Genomic DNA, 23,341 nt, shown 5'->3' with positions numbered 1-23,341 from the left:
TCAAGGCCAGTATAGATGAGGCTCTGAGGAACCTGGTCTAGTGGAAAGGGTCCCTGCCCAGAGCAGGGGGTTGGAACTAGGTCATCTGTAAGGTCCCTTTCAACCCAAATCATTCCATGATTCTATCATCTGGAAACATCATCATGTCTTTTTCAATACAGCAACAGAAGAAAAAAACAACAAAAAAACAACAGCCAAAAAAACCCTCCACACCCCCCAAAAACAATTTAAAAAGAAGCTTATGCATGTTAATCCAGTTACTAAAAACTTGTCCTTACAATATACCAAAGGTAAATTCGAAAGTCTGTAATTCTGTTTTCCTGAGATGACTGCAACGGAAGTTTGACCATGTGTTCTCATAAACAGGATTTGACTTGACCTACAGAATTCTGAGTAATGGTACTCTGTATTAATTAAAGCAGTATATAAAGAAAACAAGTAATAATCACATTTCAGTCAAATAAAATTCAGTTTCACTTTATTCAAGATTAAGAAGGGGGGGTAGGGTGGGGTGGAAACCAAGAGAGCCATGCCATGAAAGCCATGCAGATGAACAAAAAGGAAGTGCAACAATTAGACTTACAAATGTTTCTGCAATTTCTTAGAGGTAACTGTAACCCTTAGCAAACTGAAAACCCAAATGACATTTCTCAAATGTATTAAGTTTACATAACAGTCATATAAAAGAGAAACTGTTCTTCAGCATTTCAGTAAAGGCCAAGATACACTTTTAAACACCACAGTAGGCAGAACTAAATGCCTACATTTTAATTTTTATCAAGATCCCCTTTTCTAGTTGCATATACACTTTCAATAAAAATTAACATACCTATTCAGCCTTCTTGTTGAAAAAAATATGCATATTGCAATAAGGAATGAGGCACAGCAGAGTAGACATCTCATACAACCTGCAGCAATCCAGAAAATTACACAATGGCACAAGTCTGAATACCTTTCTCTTCATCCCAGGGTAATATATAGCTCAAGGAGACAATTGGTGTTTGCCAAGAAATGGCAAATTTTTTTCATGACTGTAAGGGAGAAAGCTTTATTTAAAAAGCCAATGTCAAAACACAAGTTATGGACTAGAGAAGGGACCTATAGAAAATCATATTTTCATTACAAGTAGAAACCAAGGGATGTGGAAGAGAGGTCCCACATTGATTTCTGAACATTTCAGACCCTGTCTTAAGGCTTTTAGTTAGCACAGAAGACCAAAATATTTTATACTCTATAGGAAAAATGCCATTCTGGGGGAATTGCTATGCCTTCCAAAACATGAGCTGCTTAACACAAATATGCACATTTAAAATAAATCCTTCAACATTAAGAGTTAAATTGCTTAAATATTACTGAAAAGCCAGATGAGATTTGAGAATCAGAGCTTGTTGGCAAAATAAATGTAAGAAATAATTAAAATATAGGTTCTGTGGAGAAAAAATATTTAGAATTGGGTAAATGGAAAAGCTACACACAAGTGGGAATGTACAAAGTACACACACAAGAGGTATTGTAAGTGAAATTTGCAGCAGGTACTCTGTAAATGCTGGGGATGGAGAGGAGACCACATACTTATCAAGAACATTATGAGGATATTAAATGAACTATCATGCCTAAGACAGAAATGACAGATGAAAAACAAGTGACAGATAAAAAATGGTACTCAATGCACCTAAAACCACTACTTATCTAAGGCAAAGTATGGAAGTTTGGCATGATATAACCTGAGTTAATACTCTTGGTATGTACTTGGTGTACAAAATGACTGGAGTAACACCATCATTGTAATATTTTGGAATCCCCTTAAAATATTTTGATTCCATTTACAACTTAACGGGGAAAATTGCAAGATTACATGTATTTTGTAACCCACTAAATGGTTACTCAACACCAATGGCAAGACTTACAGTAAATTAAATACCTTCAACTATAGGTTACATGCTAGTTGTTTTAGATTTTACAGTAATGGAACAATTTGGATATTTTAAGCATCACCAGAAATGTTAGAATTCTATCCTGTAGCTATGAATATTCCAAACTATTGTTTGGAAATCACATTTTGGCAGTAGGTACTTTCTATATATACAAGATATTTTGAAGACTTTGATATGGGAATTTATGGAAACCTTCATATAACACTGTATTTCATGTGTAAACATGAAACACATGTAAAAGTACATGTGTTTCATGTACTTTTTGTATCACCTGCAGTAAACAGCCAATTAACAATACTATGAGTACTACATCTAAGAAATAAACAGAATTGCAGACATTCAAGCTAATAAAATGTTGCTGTCTGGGTATGAAACATACACTGGTATGAAACAAAAAAGTTTCATTGGGTAAGAAAAGTTAATAAAAGCAACTGTGACATTATATTTATTATTTAATACGAATTTGACTTTACCAGTCACTTGCTTAGCACACAATATTGTGTAATTCAAGGCATTTGTTTTTGGTATGCAACAGTGCACTTATAACCCCATAAACTCCTTCTTGAGTTGCAAGACTGTTCCTAACTTCTATTCAAAATAATAGGCTTTTATTAATATTTTTTGTGCAGAGTTAATTCTCCCCAAAACACATTTTTGTAAACTGTTACATTTTCTGTAATAATTGATTGAGGTGCTGCAACGTGTCCTTGAGTAGGATATAAAAAAGTTTACACTAAAAGCAATACTGTACTGTATCTGTAATTGTGATCTGGTCCACTCATTTACAAAAAAAACCTAGTATTGTCAACTAAGCAGACACTTGTGATCTAAATTCAAATTCTCTGATTAGTAGCCTCCTCCTTATATTTCGAGTTGTAACACTAGTGATTAAGTTAAAATTCCCTTTGACAAAGAAATTTGTATTTCAACACAGCCTCAAGTCATATTAAAACTAAGACATAAAGTATTGATTTTCACAATCAAATCAAAACTGCAAGATTTGCTCTGAATAGTATCATAATAATTATTCCAGAGTTCAATTTCAGTATCAAAGATTAAGACAAACTCACTTTATACTGCTTATATAAAAAATGAAATCTGAAATTCTTACATTAAAAAATCAAGCAAACCAAGACAAAATTTGGCAGAATTTTTTTTATCATTACGTATTTTTTTTAAGCTAACATCATCTACTTTTCTGATATAGACCATTGTGACCATAATAAGCAATTGGATAAATCTTCCCTCCCTCCTGTCTTTGCTTTTGTTGCTGATATTCAAACAGTTCTGCTTTTGAAAGAGGAATTAAAAGGTAGCTGTTCAGTGTTCTTCATATCTTGGTGCTTCTCCATTCATTACAATTTTGGCTGATTCTCTCTTACTTCTTCTAGTTTGGAAAGGATCCACTGTGTGAAGAAAAAAGTAACAATAATAATCTTTCTGTGGTACAAAACAGACAAAGCAGCTGAAAACTACACTGGTTTTTGTCACTACTATCTGCTCTCTTCCTAACCAAGTTTTAACACTGTGTTAAAAATACTTCTATAGATTATAAACCCCTGGCTTTCTAACATGAAAATGGAGCCATTCATGCACCAATATTTGACATTTGATACCATGTCTAATTAAACTTGTTTCCTGGTCTGTACTTCAAGGAATAAGATTTAAAAAAAAAAAGAAGACAACATTTAATCCCATCCTGGCTCTGCTTTAGTCTACAACTCTAGACAGATGACAACAGAGAAGCAAGGATCACAACAGACAGAAGACAGTAACAGGTTGCAGCAATGTGATAAATTATTTGGAAAATAAATAATCTTTTCCTTACTTAAGACTTGTGGTATATGTAATATGATGTACTAATTTCACTTTTGGAATTGTTCCTGATTTAGCTGGGGCTTAGACAGGATTCCTTTCCCACAGAGACTAAGGGACCTCAGCTCTGCCCACCCCTGTTCCACCAGAGCCAAAAAGTAAAACCAGAAAACCTCAGTACCTCCAAAGATTACAGGCAAGTCAAATTCAGCACAGGGCCCTTACCTTTTTGAGGTAAGAGTTAACTGCTATCACTTACCTGCAGCTAGAAACTACCCTCACAAAGACAAAAGCAATTTAAACTAATGAGAGAATGCAACTTTTGCAAGCTGTCTCAGACCATGATCCCAGGGAACCACACCCCACTGAAGTATACACAAGGCTCGTTTATTTTTTCTGAAAATTACTAGCTACACTAGTTAAAAACAAGGCAGTACTTTCACAGGCAGCTACCTTATAGTTCTGGTAGCAGATCTGAACTGTTCCTACAGTATCTGTTGTAGTCAAAACTAGTGATGTCAAAATGAAAAGATTATCAGAAAATGTGTATAACAATAGCATTAATATCATATATCAAATAAACTACTGGTATTCTTTTTAAGGATTTTCTTCATTCTTCAAACAAAACTGTATCTTAAGGAACAGAGCAGTAACACCCCACCCCTGTCCCCCACCTGGAACAAAACTAGGAGTGATTTACAAATATTTTTGTTCTATTAAAATGTACTATTTAAATTCATATTCTAGATTGTTTAATTTTTGTTAGCACTACTGTTTAATCAATCTTTTGTCAGACTGCTGTAATTCCAAAGATTTATGTAGGGAAAAGTCTGGTGTAGGAACTGAGTATTTTTGAAATTCATTATGGAGTAGATTATTGCTATTTCCATCTCTGTAATGGATATGTGGAAATACTGAATTTTAAATATACATATTTTTGGGTTAAGAGTATTTCTGTTACACTTTTTAAGTCAAATTTACCACAGTATAATTTTAATAGTATTTTGACTTTACCTTAGCATCCTCTGGACTTCTAAAATTAATAATTTTTCCAAATTCTTTGGCATGGAAGACAGACTTAACTCGTTCCTAAAAAAAACCAAAACAGTAATTTAAAATTGAAGTTAGTTACTTCAGGTTTTAAGAATAGGATGCTATTTACTAGCAAGGCAGCTATAATGGTTCAAACAGCCACATGTACCAAGAACAGTCATCTGAGTATGTTGGCATCACATGCACATACCCTGAGAGAGATAATTTTCTGCATGAAAGCACAGTAGAGTGAACACTCCAGCAATAACAGACTCCCCTTTTTACCATGGAGTCCCTGGATAAGGGTTTATAAAAGTGTGTAGGAATGGAAGGCAGATAATGTACATATGGTAACAAAATCCATTACTCTCCAAGGTTTTAATTTGTAATTCTCCTTCAAGTCATTACTTGAGTGGACATTCCACCAATACTGACTTGCAAGTAGTGGACTTAGGTAGCAGAACCAGCAACTTAGGCTTCAGAAAGAAAAACAGAAGGAGTTACTTGCAAAATACAGTTTTCAATCATAGATTTCAATAAAGAGCAAACTGCAGACATGTTAATGGATTCTGAAATGACTGCTGTGTAGGGGTAAAGATGGGTATGTTATTCAGCATTGTCTAAAATGGCAGAAACACTAAGAATTATTTCATCCTGTAAAAGTTCACTTGCAGTCAGAAATCCAGTTTGGAGGATTCCAAACCAATATGGCTCTGCCTTTCATGCTCTCTGCAATAGAAACAAATAATCTGAGTGAAAAACTGAATGACGTTGTGCACTGTCAAGACTGTCCTGACAACCAGTATGTGTAATTGCACATGGTGAAGCTTATTAAAAGCACCAGCAGGCAAATTCATTACGTGAAACTAAATTCAGTTAACATTTCAATAAGAAATTAAGATTTTTTATTAAGAAACTGCCTCTGTAAATAGCCATTGGTGGTCATCTTTCTCCTTATGTCCTTTGCCATCTTACCAGGGAAAGGAATTTTAAGGTTTGGTTTCTTTATTTAAAGGAAAAATTGCAACTACGAGCAACATTCTTCAATTTGTATTGAGAGGGAAAAATATATGTCATTATGGTCATTTTTGATGACAATAAAACTTTATTATATGCCCCAGAGAGCATAATAAAAACATTCTGTAATCTTCTGAGCCTTTTGTAGTATCACCATTTTCCAGACTGTGAATACACTGCAAACTGGTACATACAAACAAAAAATTCCTGGGGCTCAAGGAATAATTTCATCTGCAAATACCAAGTCACCATGCTGCTTAGAACAGCCAGAGACTTGTTATCTGAGGAGTTCACCCATGTCAAATGTCAACTCCCTTCTCTGAATGCATCTCAAATACAAAGGAGGTCAAGAACTCAAAGGAGAGTGAGCAGAAATTCGAAGTTCAATTTTATAAACAGTAATACAAAACGACAACAAAACATGGTAAGAGTAATGTACCTTGGCCTCAATGCGCAATCTTCGACCATCAACGATGAATGGTTCTTTGGTAAATTCATCGTAAGTATATTGCCATTCACATGTCAGCTGTCCAAATGTCCCTTTAGTCACAAATAACACACCACTAGGCACCAGAAAATAAAAGTAGTTTTAAAAATTAATGTAAAAATATTTAGAAGTTATTCACTAGAGCAAGTTATGAATTCACTCGCTCTAGTGAATTCATTCATCATTGCAAAATAGGTTTCATCTCATGATCTCTATACAGCACACTTTCCAAAACAGTGATTTTTGAAAATCTAACATTTAAAATATTTTTTAAATTTAAATTTAAAATTCATAGCAAAACTATAACACTACTTCAAGCTATACTTGAGAAGGATGTCTCATACTCCACTACTGGACATTGACTGTTCCTGTATTATCCTTTCTTTCCTTCAATACACCCTTGTAAGTGAATCTCACAGTTCAGCTGATTTTAGCCTAACCCAGTTTATAACAAATCCTTCTCAGCTAAAGAAATCTTAAAACCAATACTCCTTTTCCCTTCTTAAATAGGAAAGAAATAACACTGAACACTCTTCTCCTAACAATGACACTGTTAAAGATTATTAACAAAACACTAGGCATACCTTCCCCATTATTTTGTCTACATATATGGTGACAGTGCAGTTACTGATCAGCAATCATCAAGGCATGCACATTTTGATGATTGTTTTAAGTATATATTATTCAGAGTTAAAACTGTTTACCTTTTTGTTACCATTAACAGATCGGTACTGTTGACCATAGCATGTGCAATATATCTGAGTTTTGCAAATCTTCCATTTTCAATTTTCTAAAAGAGATAAAAGTTTTACAGCTTTTAATATGCTAGTAAATTAATGTACCAATTCTGTGCATAAAAGGTACTTATGCTCCAAAACTATAAATGGTAACAAAGCACATACTTCAAAATAAAAGGCTACTTTCACTAAGTCAGAATATAACTAACATCTGTAATAGCTAATGTTCATAACTACTTGGTTGCTGTTAATACAGCTATGTAAATAAAAATCAATCCTAACCAAAACTGACAAGGAACAATATCATTTCTTAAAAAATTTCAGGACTCAGTTTTCTACACACTTTTGGTACACACTGAACTTCTGCTAACTAATACAGTTCTGAGACAACAAACAAAATAAAAATCCCTTTCCTACTTCATGTCTTTGCCTACAAAACATTGGCTAATTAACTCAGAGAATAAATCTATACCTAACTGTATATAAGCACCATTATCATGTGACAGTGAGACAATAATACACTTGAGGTAATACTTAGCATTCCTCTATATTCTTTTGTTTCCCCATGAACTTAACCATTTCCTATAATTAATGTGAATACTGTAGCAAATACTTTTAATGAGCAATATATTTTAAATATTGATGACGGCAGATTAATAACTTTTTAAAAACAGAAGCCCTGTACCTCTCACATGACTTGGCAACTGTTGGATTTCTGACTTTCTGAGCACTGAGTGATTAAACTAGTGGTCAAATTAATATTGCTGTATCTTGGTTGGGAATAGCAACACGATTGCTTGTATGCTTCCCAGCTGTTACAACTTGGAAGCAACACCAGATTAGAATAAACTAGTATAATTATCAAAAAAGTTTTAACTACAAACATATAGCTTCATATATGTATGCCAAAATTTTAAAAATATCTAGATTAGATCTTAAAACAATTAGGAAAGCAAACCATTTAATGTGTGTTCCCCACCACAGTAAAATGATGAAGATAGCTAATTAGTGTGCCGTACAACTTCAAATTTGACTGTGTGGATAATTCCACTTGCCCAAACAGACTTTTTAAAAATTATGTCTTCCCCAAAGATACCAATTCTTTTGTGACTAAAATGCATGAATATTTGATTAGCAGGTTACCCTAAAGAGAGCTTTCCAGAAAGCTCTTAGAAAGTTCAAATTATTTCTCTTTCCCCAATTCAGTTAGGGTACAAAATCACAGCTATTGATCATGTACCTACTTACAGAAGTCACTGCTTGCGTTTATTTTTGCAAGAGCTACTGTTGGGAGCAGGATGAATTCAGCAAGAAATGAGGAACTAAGGGCTTGGAAAATAAGCTATTTTTTTTTTTTTAATTTTTGGAAACTTCTTATGCAAGCTTTATCGAGGCTTTGCTCTGCCTCTGAAATGTGTCTCCCTGCCTCTTGTATTAAACAGAAGCTTGGACCTAAATAAGTAAATAACTAAAAAAACCTCTCTAAAAGGTAGCTGTTCTAAAACATTCCAGTACGTAACACACTGGATGGTTAGAAGACAAAGGAGGCTGTATGGACAGCCTCCGGATAGCATGGATAGGATACCTGACCCACAGGTCAGGCTACTGGTCTAGGTCTATGCCCTGATGGATTTTCATTAGTGGCCTAGAAAGAAAGACAGGGAAATGGAAGAGAAGGCTGACAAGAAAAGAAATAACACATGTGGAAAGAGCAAGGGTGGTTCAGAAGAGGTAAAAAATACACAAAACTGCACTTAACTGCAAGACACTGTGACAATGACACAAATATCTCTTACTGACCAAAATTATAAATATCACACAGAATGACGAGTATCTCTGTTCTATTCAAAGTAAGTATAGTGTAAAAGCATTTAGCAATTTAGCCTTATTAGGATGGAGAGGATTTCCCATGTTGGAGGAGATAACTTTCTTATGCTTTGCATAGCACTGAAGTAAGGCTCTCAATCCAAATATTAATTCCCCTTAAGTGGGATTTAGGAGAGGGGTGCTACCTCTTTCTGTCTTCTCATTAGCTTGCTAGCTAATTTTCAACAAGTCATGTCCCCTGCTGTAACTTACTCAGCTTACTGATAACAAATTGGGAATTGTGAAAATTATTATGAAAGTACAGTACTTAACCACTGCACAAATGACAACCCTAAACAAAAACTATTTAAATGTATACCAAATTACACAAAAAGTGTTTCATTCTACTAAGATTCCTGAACATGTGATTTGTGGAGCACAAAAACATTGTTGGCATGTAGCATACACTGAGATAACTAGTCCTCATTGTTAGCTATGAGTCAAAAATCATAAACTCAAGTTATCTGTTTTTATAGTAGACAACAGGAGTTAATTCAGAAATAAAACAGAGGGAAATGCTGCACAGGCTATTTACAAAGGGAACACTTTTATCTATGCCAATGCTAAGCAGGAACTTATTTTAAATTTTCTGCCTTTGGATTTTTCTACCCTTCATTTACAATCTTTAATCCTTTTAGTATTAGACTTATATCTATTCATTAGGAAATACCTAATAGAGGGATACTGCTGATAATTCTTACAAGCTCACTACTGCACTCTGCTACTGAAATGCCTAATACAACTCAAACATAAAATGACATGTAATTGATCACTCAATACAGATGCATAAATAGTTCTTAAAACTTCTATAGTATGTAGCCATTGTTTGGAGAAAGACAGCAACTTGGACCACTGTTTGGTGATGCAAAACTATGAAAGGTAACATTGATCTGTCATTCTTTGTTCAATGTTAGTTTCAACATTGTAAGAAAACACATACAAATTTTTTAAAAGACAGTGTCTGTATTTCAAATTAAAAACATTTTAATAACCTGATTAAGTATATGCAAATCTATTTTTAAAAGGACACTCCAGAAGCTGTAAAGCATGAATTAATACAAGAACAGATCCCCTTCCTTGCAAATTCTTACGTAGTACAATTGCTTAGATGTCACTGCAATAATCTAACAGTAAATGTGATCAGTAACACATAGATATGCCAATATGCTCACTGTCTTAAAAGTTGTATCTCTGCACTTGCTGCACTTGGGAGAGATTCCTAATCACACCACACTCAATGTAATGAGAAGCAAGCAGAGAGGCCTTTGATAAAGTTAGAAATGATACAGAGTTAAACAGTGTTAAATAGTGGAGGCAAAAATTAAAATCTATGATCCTTCTGGTAACAGTTCTAAAAAATACTAGTATGTGTGATACTTAAGTCAGAATGTTTGATCAACTTTTGAACTTATCTCAGATGAAACAGTATATAAAAAAAAAACACTGAAAAGGCTGTTACTGTTTAAAAAGTGGTTATAAGTCTGCTGTTCTCTCTTGATGTTGACATTAATTTTCATCTGGATTACCAGCATATTTCCCTATGAACTGGTTATGTCCAAATGTGTCAGTTCTGAAGGCAATCCACCGTTGTAAGAAACTCCAACCCTGAATGCATCTTTCAGCTCAAATTGTAAGGTTACTTTTTCAAAAGCTGTAGAATTCCTAATTTCAGCAGGCTAACGTGGTATAATTACCTATCCAGTCTTCCCCATAAAAACATTTAGTAGTTCTAAGAAGTTCCCAGGTGACTTGTCAGATGTAGTTTGAATGAATGTGAAAAAGAAAAAATAACATGTGAAACATTCTTTTTTCGCCATGCAAAATTCTCTCATCATTTATGAATAATAACCACCGATAATCCTTTATTACCTACTTCCTCACTTCAGTTATCCTAATGTGCAATGTCATTATACAAAATGCAAAGCAGTGTGCAATGTCCATGATGTGTTAGTGTCGGTATTCAAGATTCCATTTAGCCGTGCTGAACACTAACTCTGAAATCAACATGCTTTTATTAAAATCAACAGGAATTTGTGATCATGGTTAACATTTAAATCTAAGGTCACAGTATGCAAAACAAAAAATTAGGACAGCAGCTCAGCTTTCTTTCAAAACCCAAAACTCCTACTTCACAGTAGAAATATAAATTGCCTATGCTGACTGCCAGAATTACCTTGATCAATTTTTGATCTGAATACACAGGAGAATTCATGTGAACAGCTGAAATGGAGAAATCATATTGATCTACACTTTCATCATGATGATCACATCTAGATGTTCTGTTTCCTGCCAATACAACCAAAACTCTTGGATTCATAGCATTTGAAGCATGATTACTGCATCACCAGGGAAATGGAAGAATACTGTTTTTAAGCTTCAATCACAATCAAGTTAAAATGAAACTGAGTCATGCAAGCTTCCATGTACCTCTGCAACAACTGGTGTTAGCTGGTTTCATGGAAAATGTCTTCTATTTGGGATTGGGCAATGGCTGTGTAATAGTACCCAAATGTTGGACATTTAAGTGGTAAGGATCCTGCTTTTTTCTTTAACCTAGACAGACAAGATTTTCCAAAGCAGGACAGATCATGACATCTGTGACTTAGTAAAGGGACCAGCAAACTAGATGGCACGCATGAATATCTGGAAAGAGCCACGACAATCTCAAATAAAAATGAAGTTATTTGAACTTCATAAAGAATATAATTTTATGAAATGAAACCTTAGTTTTAGGGTACTTCATGATATGGATGTTTTAAGTTTTGATTTGAACCCCAGCTCAGGAGCAGTGAGTGAAAGGGAAGAAAGGATTAGCATGACATCGTTTTCTGACCCCTCAGATGTTCTTCCTAGCAAACCAAAGTGTGAATACTAAGGAACAAGGACCTGTTCAAATCACTTCAACATCCTACCTCATCTGAAGCTCATGACCAAGAAGAATCACTAAACCAAAAGCTGAACACCTCCAATGCAATAGGATATGGTATTGAAGCACAACTTTGAAGGACTGTCTTCTCTAAAGCAACAGAATTTTGCAGCAACTTTATACTAAACACAGTATAAGTGTTCTGACAAACTCACAGGTTATAATAGCAAATTAAAAATAATAATAAAAAAATATTTTGCATATATTATGAGGTTGGGTAGACACTGACACAGAGAACCACTGACTGCACAGTACAAATGCTAATGACTTAGCTTCAAAAGGACAAAACCAGTCTTTCAGCTTTATTCCCCCACAGGACCAAGACCTTGCAGGTCTATTGCTTCTGGAAATGACTAATAAAAATTAATGTATAAACAATCCATTAAATGATCCCAGAAACTGTCTAAAGTATCCCCTGGCACTGACCTACGTCTACAGAGCATCTTGAGAAAACCAGACCACCAGAGAATCCTGAACAAAAGGGATGCACTGGATAACATCAAAGGTAAAGAGCACAGCCAGTTATTCACCTCAGCAACAAGGAAGTTTATGCAAGTCACAAGAAGAGTAAAACTGAACTCTTGGGAAAAGCTATATTGTCAACTTGTCAACAGCACAAAAGCTAGCAATCTGAGACAAAAGAAGAGCACTTAGACCTGGAGTTTTCAGGGACAGTACTGGACTTCAAATTCAATTCAGCAGTTAAAAAGGGTTGGGATGGTGGAATTATGCAGCCCAAAGTTAAACTGTTAAAATACTTTAAATTGAAGAAAAAAAAATTTTAATATGGTCTCTTATTTTTTGCTATGTTATTTTAATTCCCTCAAGAAAATAATTTCTAAATGTTTTGGGGTTCTTGTTTTAGTTTTGGATTGTTTTTTTTTTTTTTCCCATCCTGAAGGAAGATCAGTTTCTGCTACTAGTTTTCACAGCTTTTTGTCCCATGACCTAAAGACAAATTAAGTACTAATATCCCACATGGTAAAGTTTTTTGTTATCTCAGATCCCCATATCCACACATCCAATTTATTTCTTTTTCCATGTATAGTCAGACGAGCCTAAACTCAAAAGAGAGACATGTAAAATACTTGTACAAAATTACTATCATTTTTGTTAACAGACAAACTTCAAAAATAGAAAAATAGAGCTCTACTCCACCAAAGAGACAAAATATTCTAGGGCATATAATCATATCTGCAAACTCCACTTGCAAGTTCTGTTATTTTTGTTGGCCTTTTTTTTTTAGTTAGCATTCTACAACCTTTTAATCTAGCAAGTAAAGAAAGAACTCTTTTCTGTTATACTGCAGTAAAACTTGAATTAGTAATATCTGACCCAGAAGTACTACCATTCATGTTTAATTTTACCTCCATGTTCCACATAAACTTGGAGGATTTTAAGTTAAAAAAATTTAAAAGGTAGGTCAATTTTTGGTCAAAAAATGGTGACATTTCTAAAGCTGTTTTAGAATGAGGAAGAAATGTTTTTTTCATAAAATTGACATCATTTTCTAGTAAGACTGGTCATTATGGAAGAAAAATTATTTCACAGGATAAGAAAAGAAATTGCACTAAAACAGCAGAAAGGAAAAAGATAATGCTAGGTAACATTATTCCAAATTTTCAAAAACCAGTAAAGTTAATTGTCACAGTAACCTTTCCATAATGTTATACCTAACAATTTCCTCAACCTTTCGAGATGATGTGTCTTTTTCCCAAACTGAAGATCAAAACGATTTCCTATGTTCTTCAAAGAAATATGGGAGATCCATTTGTACCCGAAACATTCAAAATCTGTCCCAAAATGCTTCAGGCAGTAACAGACTGCAATACAGCCTTTCATCTATTTCTGCAAGGCATCCTTTTGAGGTGACAACATTACAAAACAAATAGCAACACATGACCTGTAGCAGTCATAAGCATCAGCAATTTCAGCTAAAACTGTCTCCCAAATTTAGTTTGTTCCCCCTTTTCTCTGTGAGAGTAGAGGCAACAGGTCCCAAAAGATCAGCCTACACAGCAGTTCTTGAATGCATAGTGCCAGAATAAGCAATCTTAACACATTTCAATGGTTCTTCCTCCAGAATTTTCATCAGTGGAAGCCAACAGACAGTGAAAGACATAACATTACCTTGTTAAATATGCAAACATTTCAGAAGTTCTTATTGTTTTAGAGCAATGCTACCTGTCCAGATGTTGGCAGAAGAATTAATTCTCATTATAATACTACTGGTACAGAATTATCTATTACAAGATATCTTTAAAGTGCAATACAAAAATCTGAATTTAGTAACAAACCATGATAAAGAATGAGAAAACCGTGCAAGCATTTCAGTGAATACAGCATAAATATTTTTTAAAGAAACCAGTAACTTGTAAAGGTATTTGGTAGAATTAATAACACCAAACTGTAGTGGACACTTGGTGGTTGACACCTCCCCCTCAACCCCCATGTCTAGGTAAATAAAAAAACTAAATACTTCTGCATATTACATTTTTTTCTATTACGCAGCATCTTGAAGAACTACTGGTATTTTTTACACCTGTCTGTGGTTTTTACATGGGAGTTTACTTCTAGGGCTGAATTTTTACTTTTTTTTTGCTGCTATGAAAATAAAGATACTGATCTATGAAACAATTTATAGTCAAAATAAAAAACAAAATAAACTGTTAGTTCACATGTTTAGGGATATCAAAAGATACACAAAATAAATATTTTTAAAATTATGGTAAAACAAATGAAAAATCAGAAGTTTATGTTAAATGTTTCTTGCAAAATGTATGTATTTTATTTTTCAATACCTTTATAAGCCATTTAGTGTTCTTACACTATCTAGTTCCAGGAAACATGAGAAACAATGTTGGAACAGAACAGATGAATCCATTTTAGATATACTTTAGACATGTTTATTGTTAAGAAGAAAAGCAGACAAAATACTTTTGAAATAGTAATTGAATAAAACAGTCAAACAGCATTTTAACACCAATAATGACTGTACAACTCAGTAAAGTTTTACTTAATACATTTAAAGCAATTGTAAATAAACCCAGTTAAACACTTATATAAATGCAAAAACATTAAACACAGCTGATAAAAATACATCTGGAAATAAACTCTGAGTCATGGTATTACTTATTTCTTCATATTATTCAATACTATTTTACTAATGTCCAGTTTTATCTGTAAGACTATCTTTATTATATTATTTGCTGGTTTGCCTAGCACTCATCAACACACAGCTTATTATCCCCACATGTTTTTTCACAGTTTAAAAAGTAAGAATTTAGTATCACAAAATCTGATTTCTCAGCGGGTATTATAGCAGCAACATTTAAAACTTAAAGGTCAAAAGAATGCAACAAAGGCCATGTATATCTGTTACAATCCACATTATCCTAACTGTCATCATCATCACTACTACTGTGAGCCATAGTCCACTCTTTGTAGGCCTGTCTTTTCTGAAAGCATGGTAAGGGAAGAAGAAAGCAGAAGTATTAGTTCAAAAGTACTAGTTTGCCTGGCAAGTTTGTTAATTAAACCAAAACAAAACCACAGAAAACAGAAATTCTGAAGCAACATCCTAGTTTAGGGCACAGTATGAGCACACAAAATAACCTATATCCTATTTCCTTTGATCAGCATATACAATCTCTAAATGACCAAAAGAAGTTTTATTCCAACCTAATCCTGTAATCTGTTGAAAAGCTACAATATAGTGACCGGTATTGTCACCAGACCTGTATGCAAAGAAGCATTGCAAAAGGGGAGAACGATCTTTTTACACATAAGAAAATATTATTCTGTTCAAACTGTTTCAAATACTGGACATGCAATACACTGAGTCTCATGCAAAACTAAGTAACAGCTCTAGAACCACAAACATTAAAAACCAAGAACATTAGTATACTTAAGGGTTAAACTAAGATTAAGATACCAAATATCCTATAGCATAATTTAATGTCTGGGGGAAAAAATATGCAAATCTCTATTTTTTGATTTGACTGTCTACAGGGAGAACTGTCTACTCTGATTGGAGCCTTTGAAAACATTTCTTTGAGAGTAATTATGCCCTAGAATCATCAGACGCAAAAACTAATATGAAGCTAACAATTCTTCAGTTTTAGCTACTTTCAAATGGTGGCTCCCATCACAAAATATCAAGGGCATTACACAAGGCCACACCTTAGTGTTTTTTAAGTTGGATAATGGAAGGTACTGTACTCAGCCATACAATACAGAGAAGTTAGAATTACCTGTTACATGGCAGATTTTTGTAAAAGTTTCTCAGAAAAAAAAACCAAAATACAAAAATGTACAAATTTAAGAAGTAAAAGCAATGTAAAGTCAGTTCATTAGAGCTGACTCTGTTTACCAGCATTTGTTTTAGCAATACACTTTAAAGCAGGAAAGGAGGTGTTTTTAAATTTATTTTCTTACCAAAAAGAGGATAAAGACTAGTACCAAATTTACACTGTTCATAAGTAGTAGATTCTAACTACCTTCTAGTTAAGGCAATACTGCTTTGTAACACCAGTTATAAATTGGAGAGCACAGTTTAAAGCCATCTCATTACAAGAAAGGCACAGGTACACTATTTATTATCAAAGCATTTTCACAGTCTGCTGAACTACATCACCAGTGAAAGGAACAGTGAATATAGCTAAGGCACCCCCAACAGGTCAATCCTCTTCTACCAGAAAATGAATGAGAAACTAATGAAATGCAGGAGAAACAGAAACAAGAGTGGAACTCAACATGGAACAAACAGCTGTAGCAATAATCAAAATGAGTCATAAAATGCTCTCCAAAGGCTACTTCATTCTTATCTACTTCTCCAGAAAGGTTATTCTGGTATGACATTTTCATGGCACACTGTGAATCCTTACATGTGCATTTTTAAAACTCTGTTTAAATTCATGCAATCGCTAATTACTACTTTATTTGCTATGGTTGAACATTTCCAGAAAGAAGTTTTATTTCTAACAGAGGAAAAAACAGAAATTCAGTAAGCTGTGTGTGTCACAACTTAAATTATTTCCCTTTATGAGGGGAATTTTTTAAGTCAAATTTGCTTAAATGGCAGATGAATCATTAAAGAGTAAGGGCTGTTCAGCATATACTTCCTGCAAACAGAATTCCACTTCAGAACTATTTAAGCTCTTCCAATGGCTTCAGTACGACATAAATACAACTATTTCTCAGTGTCTTTAAAAGGCTGTTTTACATAAAATTGGGACTTAAAAATCACTGTTTAAACTACGTATTATAAAATTGCTGAAAAAACTACATGTACTTATCAACAATTTTCACCAAAAAAAAAATTAAAGGCATAAAACTTTTCATTTGCACATATAAAACTTTTTCTTCTTTCAAAATGCTCTGTGTCTTGCATAAACTTTTATAGATTTACTGATATACTTTATGGTGTCTTCCTCAAAAGTTGTACCACAGCAGCCAAATCCCCAATGTGGTTACATGCCTAAGAAATTAAATGAAACTTCTTGACTACTGAGGCACTAGGTAAGAAGTGAATGGGAATTTAGGAAGTGGGAAATTCAAAAGTATTTATTTCTATGTGTAAGTTTAAATGTATGTCAATTTATCTTTCATTTTCTTCACCTGTAACATTTGACTTCCCGTTCCATCTCTTAATCTGTAAGGTCTAATAACTCCATCTTCACCAAAGAAGCGAGGTGGGCGCAGGCTTATCACATCTTCTGATGAATCTGCAACCCTGACAAAGCAGAAAATTTAATACACGTCAGTATCTCTACTCAACTATAATATTTAGCTATGGAATTAAATTATTTTGTATACAAATTGATTCGTACAACAACTGTTGTTGTCTATATATGCACTTTTGCATAGGAAAAACATTACATGAAACAGCAACAGACTCACAAATCTATTTCAGAGAATCACTATTATCAAATTAAAATTAGATGGCACACAGCAGCACATGCCTGCAAAGACTTAATTAGTGTCTAACTGCTGCACTTCAAAACTACAAAATTAAACACAACTGTACCATATAGAACTTTCACTCTGATTTTTTTTTCTTGCATTTCTCTGCTAAAGAACTTACACAGGAAAACAAAAAGAGACTGGCATTCTTATGGTAACAGAAGTGATCCAATTCACTAAGAATTCAGGGCCACTGAACAATTGTATTCAATGTTACTAAGTGCCTCTTCAAAACATGGTCTCCTAGTTTGCTGCACATAACAGTGTGAGATAATCTTCAGCAATGAATTTATTAAAGTAATATTATCACAGTATTTAAATGTAATCTTAACATAGCTCTGAGACTGGCATCATCTAGTGGTCTTGGAACTCATCTCATACAGTAGTAATAATAAAGAAAGTAACTTTGAATTCATCTGAGAAGTCCTTTTTTTCCTGCTTATTTGGGGTAAAAGTTAAAAATCATCATATGAGGGAATTCTGATCGCTGAGATTTTTAAACTAGTTTTTTCAGTAATGCTAGAAATACCTGAGATTTGTGTCTGTGGTTTTTTAAATTATATCAAGTAAGTATTTTGTTAAAGAGTCACCTATTTATTATGTAAATAACATAGAAGTGATACAAAGACACAAGATACCACTAATACTACTATTGTCTGTTTCATGCCACATGGTATTCTGTACACTTACTTTACTTACTTTTTAATACCCTGAAATGTGCTGCTTGCCATATCTATGATTCCACCAGTGGGCCTAGCTACTGCTCCCACTAAGCCTTTTCCAACACCTTTGAAAAAACCAGCTGCTCCTTCTTCCTGAGCTCCTAAAAGCATTAAAAGCAGTAAATCATTATAAAACATAAGAGTTTTTATTAAAATCTTAACAAGTTTTGTTACTATTTAATTACAAATCTTATTTGATATACAACTATGTAGTCTCCACACAAAGTTCATGTAAACACATTTAAACTATAAGTCAGCAGGAATATAAAATCTTGACAAAGAGTTTTATAACTCTGATTTACAATGTCTCATCCAATATCAAGAATTTACTATTGTGTGAACATTTAATGCATCAAGACCCAAACTTACCTCTTATTGGTTTTGTAACTATGCCTGTTATGCCACTGACAAAACCCTACCAAGATAAACAAAACAGACATTACAAATATGCTTCAAGATAATATTTTTCATTTTTAACATTTTTCTTTCTACTTCATTGGTGAATACCCTCAAAGTGTATGTGTTGGGAGTATTCTAGAATTCACTACAAGCTAACAGAATTAGAGACACCTGCTTCACATTTTCTATCTTCTTTTCTACCCACTTGTATTTTTTTTAAAACTGTCACTCAATTGTAGCTATATGCCTGCAAAACCAAAATTAAAATTAAGAAACAAAAATCTAACTAAAAAAATTGCAAATCAACAACTCTGCTGAATACAACAAGCACCTGTTACTCTTGCCTGCATAAAATTAATTAATTTTTGTTTTCCTCCTTACAGAAACTAGTCCTTTTCCACCACGAGTGATGCCCTCTCTCAGACCAGTGGGTTGTTTATTCATGGCTTCTCTCCTTTTTTGCTGGTAATCCTCATCCATAGTTATTGCAGCTACTCCTTTTGCCATAGCACCTGTGATTCTCGAGGCAGCTCCTGCTAATCCACCTATTGGAACATAAACCAAATTAAAATTCCAATGCAATTTACAAACACTCACCTCTACTGTTTACTATTAGGCAAACCACCATTACAGTGCTGAAAACTTACCAACAGCTCCCCCTACCAGTGCTTTAAGTCCTAGTGCCATCCCTTCTATAAATTCCTCAGGGCCCTGGATGGCTCCCTATGAGAAAAAAAGGACATATTCATATGAGTTTTGAATAGTATGCATTATATATTTTTAAACCTTACATTTTTACTGGGATTTATATGTAAGAAACAGAACAACAGGATGAAACTGAGTGATAAAGTGTGAAAGCACCCACAAAAGCTCCTGTGACAGAAAGACAGACTATTTTAGAATACTAATTAATTCCCTGAAGTCTGCTTATTTTAAGGAGAACAGAAAAATGGTAAGATTTATTTTAAGGTATGAACGGCAAGAAATGGCCTTTTGGCAGTTAAGTTAAATGGATTTCTCTGTCCTTTTTATCTCACTTGATTTTTCCAGGCATTTTCACTTGAAATTTTCAATTCTAAATCTAAATTTAAAACCAAAAAAGGTATCAATATAGATTTTTAATACAATGCCTATCTACCTACTTGTAAAAGGGCAGCAGAGAATTTTACCTGGTAAGGTTCATAGAAGAAAGCTTCTACTCCTTCAGACAAGCCTCTTATGAATCCAAATGGATTACCCAACACATCAAGGCCAAGAATAAGAACATACATCTGTTTAATAGCCTAAAATAAAAACAGTTATTAGTGAAAATATTTCCTAAATTACACTAAAACAAAGGCAAACAGTGTAGTATCTCAGATTAAAGCAGTGAAGAAACATGAGTTCAATATAAAAACCTCAAAATTGTGTGGAAAAGTAGAAGCAGTTGTACTAAAAAGATGAAGAAGTCAGTGAGTAAACCATATTACATCAGCCAAGAAACAACAGTACTTAAAAGCATTTCAGTAACCTTTATTATTCATGATAGACAGATAGAAGAGAACTAATTATTTTATGCAAAAGTATTTGTGTTGGATTCTCTCCACACAGGACTTTAAACAGTACACAAAAGCCAAGAAGGAACCATGATTCATATAGTACTAATGTCCAACGAAATGCATTAGTATTTTAATGCCAATCATGTTCTATCAGAGGTCCATCATGTTTGGTTCCCTTATCTATTCCAGCAAGCTGTTTTGTTATCCATGCCACTTGGCAAGGCGATAGAATTCTATTAATGAGTAATTGGTTTGTATGCATTTATGTAACCTTTACATAGATACATAGACACAAAGATGAAAGTAATTCTATTTAATTTCATAGAATCAAAGTGCACAGTAGCACTTTCAAAATATAAATTTTTTGGAATATTGACATTTACTTATTCTCACCTGTTTTGAATAATGCCTTACAACTGATGATTGGAGCTGCTGTGTAGTACTGAAGTGATACCTGAGCTCAAAGAATGCCAACCTAAAAAAAGAGAAGAGAGAAAAAGTAAATCCTTACTATGCAAAGCAAAATAAAACTTAACATATGTAATAGTGGTATAATCTTTGTGAGTGGTTTTTGCATTCGTATTTTCAACCTACTTAAAGACAATATCTTGTACGTCTGTAAGGGTGGCCCCTATACTCTTCAGCAGGAGATTCACGGACTGGAATGGTATCAATTCATTCTTTCTTTCTTCTTTGTTACTATCTTCTCCACCCGTACTGAGTGAAAAGCTTAAGTGTAACTGAAAGATAAAAACAAGATTGGAAAATAACGTGGTTAGTTCTTAGATGTATTATATCTCTATCTTTATAATCTTCTAGATGATTTAAAAATTGAGTTAGGACATTTTTAGTCTGACTGAAACCAGTCTGACTTTGTAACAGAGTACATAAATACACAAGATAGGTCAAAAAAACCCCATTGACATTTAAAGCCAAAGTGAAGAATTTAAACCACCTTTAAGAAAACAAGAACTTGAAACTGCTTACTTATGTTTTCAGAGAAGGTCTCTGGATTCTTTTAGCTATAATTTAGGTTATTAGCTCATTTTTAAAACATTTCGTTTCTCTAAGTTATACCCAAAATCAAAGCAGACAGAAAATGGTAACACAGAATAGTGTCCAAGCAAGAATGTAACACAAAAGCCTTAAAACAAATATTACTAACACAAGTTTTGCAGATGCTAAATAACTACTGGAATATGGATACAGGAAAAATCCTACCTGTGCACACCTGAAATAAAGCATTTTTTTCACAGAAATCAAAACAGAACAACATTAAGGAAAGTTGCTCAAAAGGCTCTTTCATAGCACAAAATGGTACAAATCTATCCAGCAGTTTTCAAAATCAGATTAAAGGAAGTTATACCTGGTTTTGACTCTCTGAAGACAGTATCACACACCATTTATTATGTTATAACAGAGCTTAACTATAGCTCATTTCAGTGATACACAGTTCACCTTGGAGAATCATTGTCACATAATTCATAACCATTAAAGACTAATCTTTCACTAAAACCTCAAGCCCATTTATTCCATCCTGTTTCCTCCATGCAATTTTTCTTGTCAAATATAATTTCTAACATCTCACAAGATACTGCAAAGAGGTGAAACTCAAATCATTCTTTGATCTACTTCCCATGGGATGGAGGGGACTTTCTCTTAAGAACTCTTATAGAGCAAGTCCTATCACAGTTGTAGTAATGTCAGCTACACATTAATCTCCTACCCTGGCTGTGTACATTTTTTAAAAATTATGTCATTCTCCAATCCACAATACACTGTGTGCACACGAACCAGGGCATTTTAAAAGGACCTCTTAAATAATAAAAAGAAAAAAATTACTTATAAAAAAAGTCATAGGAATGCAATAGTAGGTTAGTGGTAACAATGAAAGTACTTTCCTGGCACTTTTTTTTAATCAGCTGTTTCAATCTTTCTTTATTTCCAGTGCCTACTATCCTGCACAAGACAAAAATTTTCAAAGAACAAACTCAGTCTGTAATGTGAAAAAGGAATACCTTAATTGGAGAGATATGGAAATATTCATACAAGCTGATTTGTGATGTATCCATTGATGACACACTCATCAGTTCTTCTTGAAGGGACTCAACATCCTTTTTGAAAAGTTCCAGCTATAAATGCATTTGAAAAAGATATTACTTCAAAATCTGTAGTATATAAAACTACTAGTCATTTGTCACTGACTCAATACATTGACTAATACTACTTATACTCTCCTATGTACAAACTCCCCTCACTGTCCCTGTACGATAAGGTTTAAAGCCTTCTTTGCATAGCATACAAGATGAGGATAAAGGAAAGAGTCTACTATCTGTCTCAGGCAATAGTGATTAAAAACCTCATAGCTTCATATTATTCCCAGATACACAGCAATTAACCATTGAAATGGACACAGAAAACCATTTTAAACTTTTTTTAAATACAAGTTGAATAATTAGAAATTTAAAATCTATTTATCTTCAAACAACGAAAGGTTTCTACCTCTTGGTCACTTGGCACATCAGACTGCGTAAAGAATTCAACAACTGCATACAGGAAGCCAAGATCTAATCGGAGATCCATCTCTTGAATCAGGACCTTAAAATACCTATACATGAAACAGAAAACAATTATTAAGGTGTTCGACAAAAACGTTAACACTTAAAACTTAGCATAGTACATATTACTTCAGGTACCATTTTTGGTGTTTTTTTTTGTTGTGGGTTTATTGTTTGTTTGGTGGTTTGGTGGGTTTTTCGGGATTGAGTGTGTGTATGTTTGTATTTTGTTGGTGGTTTTCTTTGCTTGTTTTGGGTTTTTTTGAGGGATTCGTCATTACTGGTGAAAAGAAGGCTTCCCATATAGGCATTAGATAAACAGATTTCCAAGTAACCAGAATAATTT

General features: G+C 33.7%; 1 protein-coding gene across 2 annotated transcripts in view; it reads right to left on the bottom strand.

The window, feature by feature from the left end:
• Window positions 1-456: 456 nt before the first annotated feature.
• VPS13A (vacuolar protein sorting 13 homolog A) overlaps window positions 457-23,341 on the bottom strand; it is a 108,233-nt gene continuing 85,348 nt past the window's right edge. Inside the window, exons 59-72 of one of the 2 annotated variants that reach the window (XM_069002521.1) lie at window positions 22,940-23,045; window positions 22,456-22,569; window positions 21,032-21,177; window positions 20,831-20,912; window positions 20,069-20,182; window positions 19,547-19,622; window positions 19,281-19,444; window positions 18,870-18,915; window positions 18,478-18,601; window positions 17,434-17,548; window positions 6,990-7,075; window positions 6,238-6,361; window positions 4,764-4,838; window positions 457-3,340 (exon numbers count right to left, since the gene is read on the bottom strand). In XM_069002521.1, coding sequence (XP_068858622.1) covers window positions 3,290-3,340; window positions 4,764-4,838; window positions 6,238-6,361; window positions 6,990-7,075; window positions 17,434-17,548; window positions 18,478-18,601; window positions 18,870-18,915; window positions 19,281-19,444; window positions 19,547-19,622; window positions 20,069-20,182; window positions 20,831-20,912; window positions 21,032-21,177; window positions 22,456-22,569; window positions 22,940-23,045 — 1,423 coding nt within the window. In that variant the 3' untranslated portion in view covers window positions 457-3,289. Of the gene's footprint in view, window positions 3,341-4,763; window positions 4,839-6,237; window positions 6,362-6,989; window positions 7,076-14,706; window positions 17,294-17,433; window positions 17,549-18,477; window positions 18,602-18,869; window positions 18,916-19,280; window positions 19,445-19,546; window positions 19,623-20,068; window positions 20,183-20,830; window positions 20,913-21,031; window positions 21,178-22,455; window positions 22,570-22,939; window positions 23,046-23,341 lie in introns of those variants that run through there. The other variant, XM_069002522.1, reaches the window with a different exon arrangement.

The sequence above is a fragment of the Aphelocoma coerulescens genome, assembly GCF_041296385.1.
Source record: "Aphelocoma coerulescens isolate FSJ_1873_10779 chromosome Z unlocalized genomic scaffold, UR_Acoe_1.0 ChrZ, whole genome shotgun sequence".
NCBI lineage: Eukaryota > Metazoa > Chordata > Aves > Passeriformes > Corvidae > Aphelocoma > Aphelocoma coerulescens.
Note: the sequence above shows the minus strand (reverse complement) of the source record. Positions and strands in the feature narration are given on the sequence as shown.